We start from the raw sequence: 13,273 nt of genomic DNA, 5'->3' as shown, positions 1-13,273 counted from the left end.
ATATTTGTGTGCAGAGGGGGGGGGGGGGGGGGGCGGCGGCATGGAAGCAGTCCTTTCTTCTTCGCACTTGGGTAAGGAAACAAGTCCGTATTTATTTTCTGGCCTTTCGGCCAGAAACTGTCGAGTTCTGCATCAATGAAAGCCGTGTCGAGTGACGTCAGTGATGTCGCTTTCGTCAAGCTCTGTACTACTCATCACAGGCTTCTAGAGTTGCAGATGTCAGCTCATCGTAGGTCAAATCCTCAATGCAGCTGGTTTGCGGGTGCATGGGCAATGATCGGCTCGTACTCATGATCAGGTCTGTGTCGAATGAGTCCCGCGTGTAGCGCGTCTATTAAGTAAAATATAGAATAGCTTATGACAGCTAACGCTTACACACTAGCGGTCGGGTTTCAGTCGGGCGTAGGTGAGCAAATTGAAAAGAATCATTGATGTCAATGGTGAATTATGTCGCTTTGGTAGCGATGTACAAACAATCCGCTCTTAGAGGGGCCTCAAACTTTATCTTGGGCTTGACGAGCTATCACATAGACAGCGAAACCAGGGATATTTGAGCCGTCTCGCGTTTTCACGCCAGAGCTTCTTACACCTTCTAAGTTCGTCCAACGCGTTTCAAAGGCCACGTCATTGTGGTGTAAGACTCCAGCCGGTGTTCCAACGCTCAGCATTCGCACTAGCTACGCGAATCAGCTCGAGGGTAGCAGTGGCGCATAAAAAACGGGGTCGGCCGTGGCCACGGTAATCGGCTGGGCTATGCTCTCAGTGACATAGACAGCTCAATGGGAAAGAGGAGGACAGAATTTGAAAGAAAGGAAATGGACACAAGCTGTATATCTCGTATTTGGTCTCCCCGCTTCTCTGGCGAGTTTAGGAAAAAAAAAAAATCTTTGTGATAACACGAATCCTGGGGCATCCAGCACAATCAAGGAGGTGCTTCTCGTCAACAATAGGAAAATGGCCTTGCGCCTCTCTCTATATGTATTGTTAATTTCACGTTCTTGCAAATACAAGTCTGCAAGGATGAGAACCGCTGCAAGAACTTTTACAGAGATCGCAACTTGTGCGCTGGAATTCAACTTGCTAGTGTTGATACGCTAAAGGTCCACCACGTCTTGGCTTTCCAGTCATTGGGGTTGGTTGTGTATGATCGGTGGCTATGAAGGTCTCGGCGTTAAGTTCGTTGTGGGCCTCAGTATAAAGTAATTAAACTAGATATCCCCGACAGTAGCCTGCGCATCATGGGATGATTTAGAGACTTCGCCGCAAGAAATTGCTGGTGAGAAACCCACCTTAAGCTCATTTTTTTCAGCCACATGTTCGAAATCCTTTTCAGGAAATTGGTCTGAAACGCCTTCGTTTAAACATTGTGTACGAAATCCAAGGACAGTCACTTTGTTTGCTCGCTACTTAATTTCGTGTACCTTACTGCTCGAACAGAATAGCAGGAACTAGACTAGATCTGAATGAGGCATTATGACCGCTTTACTTGCTTGTTATATTTGAGTAAAGACACTATAGACAAGTGAAAACAAAAGAAACGTCCAGATTCCTCTGCTGTATCATGGGCTGATGAAGTGACAGAGGTGTAGGTGTACGGCGTCCACTCTTTTCTTGAGAGGGACTCTTATTGCTCCGAACGTAATCGCGTTACCTCGGAGTTGTAACGTCACTGAGTTTACTACGAGAGACGTACTACCACTATTGTTACTACTACCACTGCTACATCTACTATTCTTCTTCTTCTACTACTACTACTACTACTACTACTACTACTACTACTACTACTACTACTACTACTACTACTACTACTACTACTGCAACTACCACTACTACTACTACTACTACTACTACTACTACTACTACTACTACTACTACTGCAACTACCACCACCACTACTACTACTACTACTACTACTACTACTACCACTACCACCACTACTACTACTACTACTACTACTACCACTACCACTACCACCACCACTACTACTACTACTACTACTACTACTACTACTACTACTACTACTACTACTACAACTCGTACTGCTGCTGTTGCGACTATTATATTACCACTTCTACCACAGCTACTACTACAGCTGTTATGTTAGTTCCACTCTACTACCGCTACAACTACTACTGCTGCTCTTACTACTACTGCTATATTACTACTTCTACTACTGCTACCTCTGCTATGTTAGTTCCACTGCTACCGCTACTATTACTACTACCGCTACAACTACTACTGCTGCTCTTACTACTACTGCTATATTACTACTTCTACTACTGCTACCACTGCTACCACTATTACTACTACCGCTACAACTACTAATGCTGCTCTTACTACTACTGCTATATTACTACTTCTACGACTGCTACTACTGCTATGTTAGTTCCACTGCTACCGCTACTATTACTACTATCGCTACAACTACGACTACAACTACTACTACTACTACTACTACAACTACTAGTACTACAGCAAGAACAGCTACTACTTCTTTTGCTGCTGTTACTAGTACTGCTACTGCTGCTGCGTCTGTGACGACGCTGCCGCAACGCCCGCAAAACCTACCTGCTACAGTTGTAAATCTACTGCCAGCCTAGGGGTATAGACTGAAGGGACGGCTGCGACAAAACGTGATTCGTGGGGCGTACTCACGTAGGCAAGTGGCCAGGGGACTGCAGCCCCCGTTATTCACGTTGCAAGTGCCCACGTAAGCGCAGCTGACGCCATCGCCAACGTACCCTGCGTTTAAGGGGCAATAGAAACAAGCAAATGTTGATAACTGGGGAAGAGTGTCAGAGAAGTGCTCTATTTCCAGCCAAATTGTGAGGTAGAGTGCAGGTGAAATAAGTTTATATATACAGTGCATGACGCATCAGAGAGATGAACACCATAACAGCACTCTAGCTCTCATTATGGACTAGACCAGCGCTAAAAACCTGTAAAATACCTTTTTGCTCATTACCTGGCATTCCAACACGTCGCGTCTTGACCACTTTCGATGAAAACTGCTGAGATGAGCGAGCTAATGTAAGGGTGAAATAATTACCAGGTAATTATTCTTGTTGACAAGCACTCTTTATTGGGTAATAAAAGCTACCTGAGTGAAAGAGACACGGTGGCAGCAATTCAGAAACTAGAGTAGATTTTTTCAACAGTGGGCAATTTTAGTTGCTAATCTTAACGAGTTGTTCCTATTCTAGCTGTTTCGTACGCGACTCATAGGCTAGGAATAACGTGTGAACTTCAGCGCGCAGACGCTCTGCTGAAAAGTCTCGTGAGAAAATGAAAAAATAAGAAACATTGAGTTCTGCCTGCCCCTTTGAAAACGAAGCATTCTCTAATATTGGTCCTCACGACGTAAATACGTGGTTCAGCCATGAAATCAAGTACAACTGCAGAATACTGGCACACGAATAATGCAAAGAAATGAGATGAAAGCGGCAGGGAGGAGTCGAAACTGCTGACTCACCTGGCGGGCATGGGCCGCAGAGTCGGGAGCCCACAGTGTTGAAACAATCTACGCGGGGATTCTGGGAGCAGCCGCCATTGTTTAAGAGGCACTCGTCGATGTCAGCGCAGGAGAAGCCGTCTCCCGTGTAACCTGGAAAACTTGGTCGTCACTCTTCATGCTCATCTCTGAGCAAACAATCATGACATTCTGCGGCACCTTGTCATGAGAGCAAAATTTGGGCTCGTACCCGGTAATGATATAACAATTATGACTGCGAGGTTTATGATAAAGGCTTTAATTTCCGCAGGATCAGACATATACGCTCAGGCAACAAAAACACATTCTTCTTCATTGAGGTCTTAAGATAAAGTCAGTAGTGAAGAATAAAAGTCCCCCTCTTCATGTACCGGCCCTCAAAAAGAATTTTCACTTCATGCGTTAACAAGATTACATGATTTTTGTTTTCTTGATATGTGATAACACCTTTGCGATAGGAGTTTGACGGGTTTTAGGTGGTTCTACGCCTGTAAGACTGCAAATAATTTGCCCTTATCTATAATGACCTCGAAACATTAAAAACATTGTAGCCCCACCTAAAAGGAAGTTGAAATTTTTACAAGATGTTAGCAATGTTAGACAAGGTTCGTCAATAAACCAATGACGAGAAAAGCAGTGCATTCTCATGAAAGCGTAACTGTTATTCGTCACAGCTTCTATCTAGAGCAGATATTTTGAACGTTTTCATTGAAGCTTCGCTACTCGAGGGAAAAGGCGCGCACCTAGTGCATTGAAACAGTTCTGATGTTTTAGGGGCACATTCCGTGAGGCGGCATCCTAATGACTTACCGCTGGGGCAAGGTCCGCAGGTGAAACCACCCTGGTAGTTAATGCAGGCCACGGGCGGATTCCTGGAGCAGAAGTGGCGGCCCGAGGAACACTCGTCGACGTCCACGGAGCACGACGGCTGGCCGGGGCCCTTAGTCCAGCCTTGGTCGCAGAGACACATGTACGGGGGCTGCGAGTGATGACATCATAAGCCCTTACTCGCGGGAGACGCGCCCTTCATGTGCTATCATCCGCCGCGGTGGCTCTGTGGTTATGGTGTTGGGCTGCCGACCCGAGAGATGCGGGTTCGGTCCCGGCCGAGGCGGTCGCATTTACGTAGATGGAGGCGAAATGCTAGAGGCCCGTGCACTGTGCGACGTCAGTGCATGTTAAAGAACTCCAGGTGGTAGAAATTACCTGGAGCCCTCCACTATGGCATCCCTCATAGTCTGAGTCACTTTATCATTAAAAAAAACAATCAATGTGCTACTTTGCGACACCAATAAAAATTGTTGTATTTAATTTCAGGAATAAACCAGCATAAAGTAGATCGATCCACAAAGGAAAGAGATGCACACAAGGGCTGCTGTTGTCTTTTCTTGTTCCATCTGGTTTTATTTGTAACACCCCGCGCCAGCTAGCTCAATTTACCAAATTATTACAGTCTACTTCCAGGAACTAACAGGGCAAGAGCGATTTTATTTGTAACAGAATGAATAGCTTAATTTATCACCGTACGTGGAACTTAAATTAGCCCCAAAACACTATATATATCAGCTCTTCCTTGTGTTCTCTTGCTCTTTGTCAACCTCCGCCATTGTGCACGGCTTCTACTGCGCCATGGGCAATAAAATGACGTCATTAGCAGGTATTTTTATACACGATGGGAAGAGAGCACCTCCAGGATCGGCTTGGTGAGGGAACAAGACAAGTAAGAAAACAATGGCGTGCGACTGGCTAAGCCTTCCAGGAGCTGTCTTCTAGCGGGCGTTGTTTTCTGAGATTACCCGCATGCCACTACCTATGAGAAGAAGACGAAATGTGACACTGATTAAGTGGAGAGAAAATGCGCTCCTTGATTCCTCTGAGGAGGCATCTTACCTGATTGCCCTTAGGGAGGGTAAGGCAGGTTCCGTGGTCGCACAGCGCCGAAGAGCTGGCTGTCGTGCAGGCGTCCTGGTGTTCCGTGCAGCGGGCACCGTAGAACCCTTGCGCGCATTCGCAGCTGCGGACGCGTGGAAGATGCACGAAACCAATGTTTATTTGTGGCATGCCTGGCGACACGAAGCGAAAGCGCCTGTGCAGTCGACGCGCTTGGCAAAAGCGTTATTTCTAGCTATGCTTAAATTTGTCGGTACAAAGAATTTCGCTGTAAAAAAAGATCATCATTCCTGGACGCACGAAACAGTTTGCTTCTTTTAAATTGCGTCTATGGACTAAAGAAAAAGAAAATATAACCACGAGGAAGCCTTTTCGGGTTCGCATCTCTGCAGCTGAGCGTGAATTTGAGACGTCCGGTTGATTTCACTTAGTTCTACTACAATGGTGAGAACTGAGTTATCTTCCAAATTCAAGTGATCAAAGAACTATTGCTTTTATTAGTTATTGAGGAATGGTTGCTAATTCTTACTGAAAAAACAGTGCTACCCTTCGTCTCTTAATTTATATTGTCCTTGAGGACTGTACTGCGACAGCTATATCATTACTGTTTTTCGCTGTTTCGAGAGTTATTCACGTCACTCGGCGAATATCTTGTGACATCACTGCATCACGTGACTACTTTTGCCCAATCAAAACTGTTCCTTCGTAAGCAATCGTTATTTCCTCGGTGCGTTTCAAAGGCACTCGGTGCGATAGCAATAGCGACTACTTGGTGACGCCGGAACGTCACATGACTGCGCACCCGCTTTCAACATCGGTTCTAGGCTAAAAGCAACTTAGGTGACAATGTCGAGAGGAGTTGTGTTAAGCACGAAGGAAGAGCGCGAACGCATGCGTTGCTTTCCTGGGTACGCATCACGTCATCTGCTAATTAAGCTTACCGGTAGCTTCCGGGAGTGTTTATGCAGCGAGCGTTGTTCTGGCATCCAAGGTCACTTCCAGCCCAGTGTGAGCACTCATCCACGTCTTCTTCACAGCGGTCACCCTTTGGAACAATACACACGCAGAAGTGCAACAACTGCAGTTTAGTAAAGAAGGCGCTTCTAGCGCAGCTGGTGTTTAGGAAACGATATTCAGCTCTGCAAAGATTTCGTTCTTGTTTGGTTTAATTGTCTTTCCTACGGGGGAAGCGAATGAAGTGATCCAGGCAAAAAGAAAACCATGCCTCGGGTGGCCATTATGAAGTTCACACGTGGTGCATTTGTGAGCGCTTTAGTAATAAAAATGCCTTAAGTCTTTGCTTTATCCTAGAGTATATATTAGCAGTGAGCAATTATTAAAACCTTTATAAAGAAGATATACTAGGAAACATCCGGGAATCAGGCACATGGGATCTGTCCAGGGATTCATGTACAAATGTCTCTGACGAACACTATTGAACACTATTTGTGCATGCTTAGCTTCCGTCTGTATAATGACACACGAGGCAAAACATTTTCACTAGCTTCAACTGTGGTTAGAGCTGAGTGCGCAAACAGAAGAGATTCGCATTTCCAGCTGGGGACGACCTAATGACAACATAAAATTCCTCTAAAGCACAAACGAAACGCACAATTGGGCTACACACGAATACGGCGCTGACCTACAGCTCAGCTCCTTAGCAGAACTAGTGATGTCGTAGTGTGATAAGGAGAAGCATGATGTGCAAGCTGCACACGCGTACACATACAAAAATAAACAGGATAAAAATAAAAAAGAGAGCGCACAGTTATTATATGATGCGCGAAATATAAGACCTAAGTTCTGTGGAGTAAAACATGCAGGTAATCTCAATCTGCGGGCAGGTACGCAGAAGCCGAGCGGCCTCCCGTACGACAGAAGGCCGGCAGCTTCCAGCTTGAATTTTCCTGCTTTTGTTTATCATTTTTTTAACAACAACGTTAGCTACTGCTACTATTGTAGCGACTAGACTAGCCTTTGCCCAGTGAAAGAGTGTTCCTGCAAAATAGTAATGTACAAGCGAGACACAGGAGTGACCGTATCCGGCTATATCTCCCCAGGGACCGCCGCGGTGGCTCATTGGTTATGATGCTCGGCAGCTGTCCCGAATGACGCGGGTTCGATCTCGGCCATGGCGGTCGAATTTCGATGGAGGCGAAATTCTAGAGGCCCATGCTCTGTGCGAAGTCAGTGCACGTTAAGGAACCCCAGGTGGTCGAAATTTCCGGAGCCCTTCACTACGTAGTCTTTCACAGCCTGAGTCGCTTTGGGACGTTAAACTCCATAAAACCAAAACTAAATGCTATACCTCCCACGGAGCCGGACAAATGCAGGTGTAGGCGTTGAAACGAGGGATGCAGGTTCCACCATGGCTGCATGGGTTGGACGCGCAAGGGTTCTGGTTCAGGCTCTGCAAACGGGAGGAGGGTTATCGAGCGAACAACCTTAACCCTAAAGCTTAATGGTAACCAGCTCAAATCAAAGTCACAAGACGCTACGAACGCTACCAGTGGCATCGCACCTGGGAAGCCCTTCCGTAAATAGGTGGGCGCCTGTATTTCCCTACGCGTTCCCAGCGGTAGACTTCACACACCATCCGAATGAAACTCGACAGCTGGGACGTGTAGGCGGCGGCGACTAAAAAAGTTAATGCGTGTGCACAGGAACTGTTTACAATTTCGGCTCCGCGCCGGATGACCCTGCGAATCCTCGTCACAGCATCGCAGCGTGTGAGACAAGCTTCACTGGTTGAACGTATCTAAATAATCCACTGTGGCAAGCCATGTTCTATGGCACTGATGCGTTCGCAGGAGGGCATGTAAAAAAAAGGAAGAAACGCGTTGAAAGTTGAAGAAATAGAGAAGGGAGTATAAAAAGCTGGGAGATTCTACGGAAGGTTCCGGTTTGCTACGCTGCACGCGAAGTAAGGACTTCGCGTGCGGCAAAGTCAGGGCCTATCGCACACGCATGCCACCACCGAGGAACAGAACAGCGCCTGGCCTACCTTAGGAGCCGGCGATCACTGCTTCCACCGTCCGACGCCTTTCATCTCTGTCAGCGGCGAGAGTCAAAGCGGTCCAGTACGCAGCGCACACACCCGAAATTTGCTTTTAGCATGCACAGGGCGTGCACAAAGTAGGTGTTCAATTATCTGGTCCCATATCAACTAAGAGATGCAGACACGTTAGACCCAAGAAAATTCTCCAAAGTTTCTCATGAGAGAGCGCTTACATTCCGGAGTCTTCTTAGTGCTGCCACAATACGATTGAGCTAGAAGAAAAACCAAAGGGTGAGGATAAGCGATAATCAAAAACTGAACTTCTATGAAGCCGATAGAATACGGAGAGCTCACTTACAGGTCCTCTCAGGTTTCGGGTCACGTTGCTTTCTATCCGCTGAACCTGCAGGGGTGAAGGGAATGTCAGACTTTCGCGGCAAATAGCACCAAGGAAGGCAGCAAAACAAAGGAAAAAAAAGAAATTCACAGGGACCCCAGGGTGTTCACAGTGCATTAGCAGCTGTTGAGGCCTTTAACTGCAATTGACATCACTTCCTTTCAGCCAGTGTGAATGTTCCCGTCTGGTGATGCCTATTTTCCTCCAGTCAATGCGCCAATTTTATGACCGACGACGCAATTTCCACCCACGGGGCTTCTAACGCTATCGAATTAAACAGTCGGCGTATGCTTGCTCCTTGGCTTCTATTATAAGGCCGTCAATCAAGGCATACGCGATAATAGTTAACGAGTTATCTTCCTCGCAGATTGATGCACCCTCCCCCCTACCCCCCTTGATACCTTAAAGAAAATAGTGAAACATTCGTCAGTGTTTAAATCGCAATAGTTATTTTAGTGAGTACCAACACGTGTTCCGGGAGGGCTCATCAACGATGACGCAACTAATGGATTGTGTGCATGATTTTTGTAAAGTAACTAACGACAGGGGTAAGATAGATGTTTTATTTTTAGACTTCAGAAAAGCCTTCGATAAGGTTAATCACAGAAAACTTCTAATTAAGTTAAAAGCTATTCTTAGAAATAGTTGCGTAGTTCAGTGGGTGGAGGACTTTCTCAGCAAGCGGAAACAGTATGTTGGCATTGGAGACAAGAAGTGACGTTTATGCGGAGTTAAGTCTGGGGTGCCGCAGGGGAAAGTTCTTGGCCCCCTTTTATTTATGATATATATAAATGACCTGATTCAAGATTCGCTACTAAAAGTAAGGCTATTCGCAGACGACTGCATCATTTATAGTGAAATCAAATCCGCGAATGACCAAATCCAGCTAAACAATTTTTTTATTTCAAATACAGGGCTGGTGTAAAGAATTGCAATTGACTTGAAACTCGCAAAAGACAGTCTGCATGACGATTACTCACAAGGCTGAGCCGCTTCACTATGCATATGCTTTGCATTTACCCTTTCGCGGGTAAATGAATATAAATACCTCGGCGTGACTATAACTTCAAACCTAAGCTGGACAAAACATATCTATAACGTTGTAGGAAAGGGGAACAAAAGGCTAGGCTGCCTCAGACGCATCCTAAACAGGCTTCCGCAGACACAAAACTGACAGCGTAAAAGATGCTTGTACGACCTTTACTTGAGTATGCGTGTGAAATATGGGATCCATACCGCAAAAAGCTTATATCTAAACTTGAACAGGTATAGAGACGGGCCTTACTCTACATTTTCTCTCAATACCGAAGGCTGGATTCCGTGACGTCCCTTTATGCGAAAGCTGATTTGCCTTTCCTTTCTCAGAGGCGAAAAGAAAATAAGGCTAAATCTTTTTTATTGTGTCATTAATAGTTTAGTGCATGTGAGGAAAGAGCGATACATAAACGAAACAAGAACACGCATAAGCCGTAATAAACATAGCAGACGTGTCCAAATCACGGTGTAAAAATAATTACACCGTGGTCCAAATAGAGAAATTTCACAAGGACTGTTTCAAATATTCCTTTTTTTTCCCCTGTAACAGCGTCCGAATGGGATGGGCTGCCAAACGAAGTTGTAAATGCACAATCTCGAGAACAAATTTCTGTCCGTCTTGCTGAATTCACAAAGCAATAAAGTATATAAAGGGAATCTTTTATTACCTGCAGTTTTTCACCTGTATTTTATGACGGTACTTTGTTAACACTGTTTTTATGATTGTACTCTGTTGACTGCATCTTGTTCCTGCTGGTCTGCGTATGCCACAAGTTTGATGTTGTGTCCACTCCTATCTTGGCCCAGGTTGGACCGATAGTATGTACAAATAAATATATCAACAAATAAATATCATTCGCTGAACCTAGCTGACTGCTTCAGTTCTGGAAAGTAGGTTATGTGAGAGGAATAAGTTTCGCTCATACTTGGAGGGTATACTAGAAAGCTAGGCTTTTCACTATCACGAAAGTCATGAATCGACAAAACGTCTCTGTGTTCTAATGGTTTCATAGGCAATAAATGTCCGAGGTCCACCAGCAACATCGTCGTTGTCACGTGACATAAAACCTGACTACGTCAATCATTTGAGCGAAAGATGGCAGTTGTAGATGGGGTGGGTACTGTTCTTACCTTACTCTGAAGTTGCCGGACTTTGCCGCGAAGCTCGGTCATCTGAGTACGAAGCGTTGAGACAGCCTCGACCGTTTCTCCAAGTGCTTGAAACTGTAAAATAACAGCGGAAAACCAATTCTGAGGCGAAAAGCTTCACTAGGCTCGTCAACACCGCGCTTCGCGTGGGCCACCCCTGGCCGCCGCGGCGCGCCCTTCCTCCTCCTCTTACCCCTTCCCTTCTCCCCATCGCCACCGGTTTACCCTTCGCTCCTGCCGCGCGGTCGACACCGCCATCCCCAGAGAAGGTTCTTTCGCAAGGCGTTGCGATAACGCGTGAGCGGCGGCGGCGGCCATAGAAGAGGCCGCGCACCGCGGCGCGCGCTCCATTGCCACTTCTCCTCCTCGCCACCGGTTTACCCCTTGCCGCTGCTGCTCGGTCTCCGCCGCCGTCCCAAGAGAGGTTCGTTCGTAAGGCGTTGCGAGAACGCACGCGTGAGCGGCGGCGGCGGCGGCCGTACAAGAGGCGCAGACATTCGCCATGGAAGAAAAAAAAAGAAGACCCAGAAGTGGTAGCGAGGGAGTAGGCTCAAAATCTACACCGCTATCGTGGTGCTCCCAGTGCACTGTGCGCGAACTGCGACAGCCATGATGTCAAACTAAGTGTAACCCAGCAGACCAAAAACCTCTCAGAGACGTCTTTGGTTTGCTGGGAACTGCAGCTTTTCGCTTGTATATCCAGGCTTAACTAGAGCTAAGCCACTGCCAATTTTTTTAAATCGAAATTTCATCAGGAAGCAAGAAGGGAGGAATGAATGTATCGGTACCTGACTGCTACTTGCAATAGGCTCGAGAGTCCGCGTTGCCTCTGAAACCTGAAATGTGAGAAGAAAGCCGAAGAACTTTTAAGCGCAAGATTGAGAGAGACATGATTAGAGGCTTCTCCACATATCATACTTTGCGTTTCGGGTTTCGTAAGGGCCTAGTACTCAGGGCCAATATTATGTACCACGAGGTTAACCCTTGTTGCACTTACTTTTGCGAGTACCTCAGCCACATCGCGTCCGTTGAGAAAAATGCCTCCACGTCCACTTGTGGTCCGGAAGCTGATATTCTTACTCCTGGGCACTTGGAATACCATGTTGCCGTTGTCCAGCACTATCCGTGGTCTAGAGTCCAAAGTAAAGGGTAGGATTAGTGAAAACCCATAGTTTAGGCGCAGAATGATGCGTAGGACGGATATAGCTAAATGAAAGCTTGTTATAAAACACACGCGAGGAGCAGGGCAATGAAGACACTACAATATGTGTTCAGGAGGAGCTTCCAATTACAATGGCTTCTTCACCTGAACATATAGTATATATAGAGCATGCAAAAAAGGTGCACCTGTTTGCCAATGGTGAAATGCAAGGTTGAGAAACGCTTTATTTAGGTAAAGATTTGTTTCAAGTCAACGTTTAGGACGGAGCCCTTCCTTTCTTAAAACAGGTTTTGAAATAATGATGTAATAAATAGTAATATATAATAACACTAAAATAATATTATTCTGATTCTTGTCTCGCCCGGACTCCTTCAAGGTGTCAGCTGTGATGTGCTATTTTCGGAATGCGTTCGTGGTGCAACAATACCGATAACTGGTTGGTGTGAAGCGGAAATATATTACTCAGCTGCATCGAATTCACATACAAGAATACTAGAACCCACTCGCGTTCTAGATGCTTATAAAATGATTGAAATTGAGCGTAGTCCCTGTGCAGCTCGTCTGGCATCATACCTGTAATCCTCCCGGAATTATTTACCGTAACGCGACAGAAAAGCAGTAACCGGCATGGGCTGCGAAAAGCCACACACTTAAGAAGACGGAATTAAAGCCATCTTTCTTTCATTATCACTTTCCTGGAAGTACTCCTGGGTTTCGTGAGATTAAATTAGTCTCTCCTACCATTGTGATAACGAAGACCAACACTCAAGAATTGCTGCTTCAAAAGAAAGCTGAGTGGCCAAAATCCGATGAATACTAAATTATCCGGGTATCTCTTAAACTTTCCATTCCTGTGAAGTTAAAAAATGTAGTGGATGTTAGGACGCAAACATTTCATGTGAAGAAGCACATCCGTAGGAGGCATGTATTTTCCTTTAGCCTGCGGGAATCTGCGGCCTCACCTGCTTCAATTAACTTTCAAAGGCCGTTATCTCGTTTTTTACTAGGGCATGTTGCAGTTGTTGCAAAGTGGGCTGAGAAGTGCTGAAAAATCCACACAGAATATTTTCTACATTCGAATCAGTGCGAAGCACGGATTTGAGCTATATAGAAGCCGACGATGAGAGGGCAGTGCCGCGGGACGGAGCAGAT

At 45.9% G+C, this 13,273-nt stretch overlaps 1 protein-coding gene across 1 annotated transcript in view; it reads right to left on the bottom strand.

Annotated features, from left to right (window-relative positions):
• LOC149339730 (cubilin-like) overlaps positions 1-13,273 on the bottom strand; it is a 153,201-nt gene that overhangs the window by 126,972 nt on the left and 12,956 nt on the right. Inside the window, exons 2-12 of the mRNA XM_089548402.1 lie at positions 11,957-12,089; positions 11,748-11,795; positions 10,942-11,034; positions 8,737-8,781; positions 8,612-8,650; positions 7,689-7,790; positions 6,322-6,425; positions 5,381-5,504; positions 4,301-4,469; positions 3,473-3,604; positions 2,656-2,742 (exon numbers count right to left, since the gene is read on the bottom strand). Of these exons, the coding sequence (XP_089404528.1) occupies positions 2,656-2,742; positions 3,473-3,604; positions 4,301-4,469; positions 5,381-5,504; positions 6,322-6,425; positions 7,689-7,790; positions 8,612-8,650; positions 8,737-8,781; positions 10,942-11,034; positions 11,748-11,795; positions 11,957-12,089 (1,076 nt within the window). The remainder of the gene's footprint in view (positions 1-2,655; positions 2,743-3,472; positions 3,605-4,300; positions 4,470-5,380; positions 5,505-6,321; positions 6,426-7,688; positions 7,791-8,611; positions 8,651-8,736; positions 8,782-10,941; positions 11,035-11,747; positions 11,796-11,956; positions 12,090-13,273) is intronic.

This window comes from Amblyomma mixtum, chromosome 6, assembly GCF_055824585.1.
Source record: "Amblyomma mixtum isolate Tamu chromosome 6, ASM5582458v1, whole genome shotgun sequence".
Taxonomy (NCBI): domain Eukaryota; kingdom Metazoa; phylum Arthropoda; class Arachnida; order Ixodida; family Ixodidae; genus Amblyomma; species Amblyomma mixtum.
The sequence above is the reverse complement of the archived record's forward strand: the minus strand, read 5'-3'. Positions and strand labels throughout refer to the sequence as shown.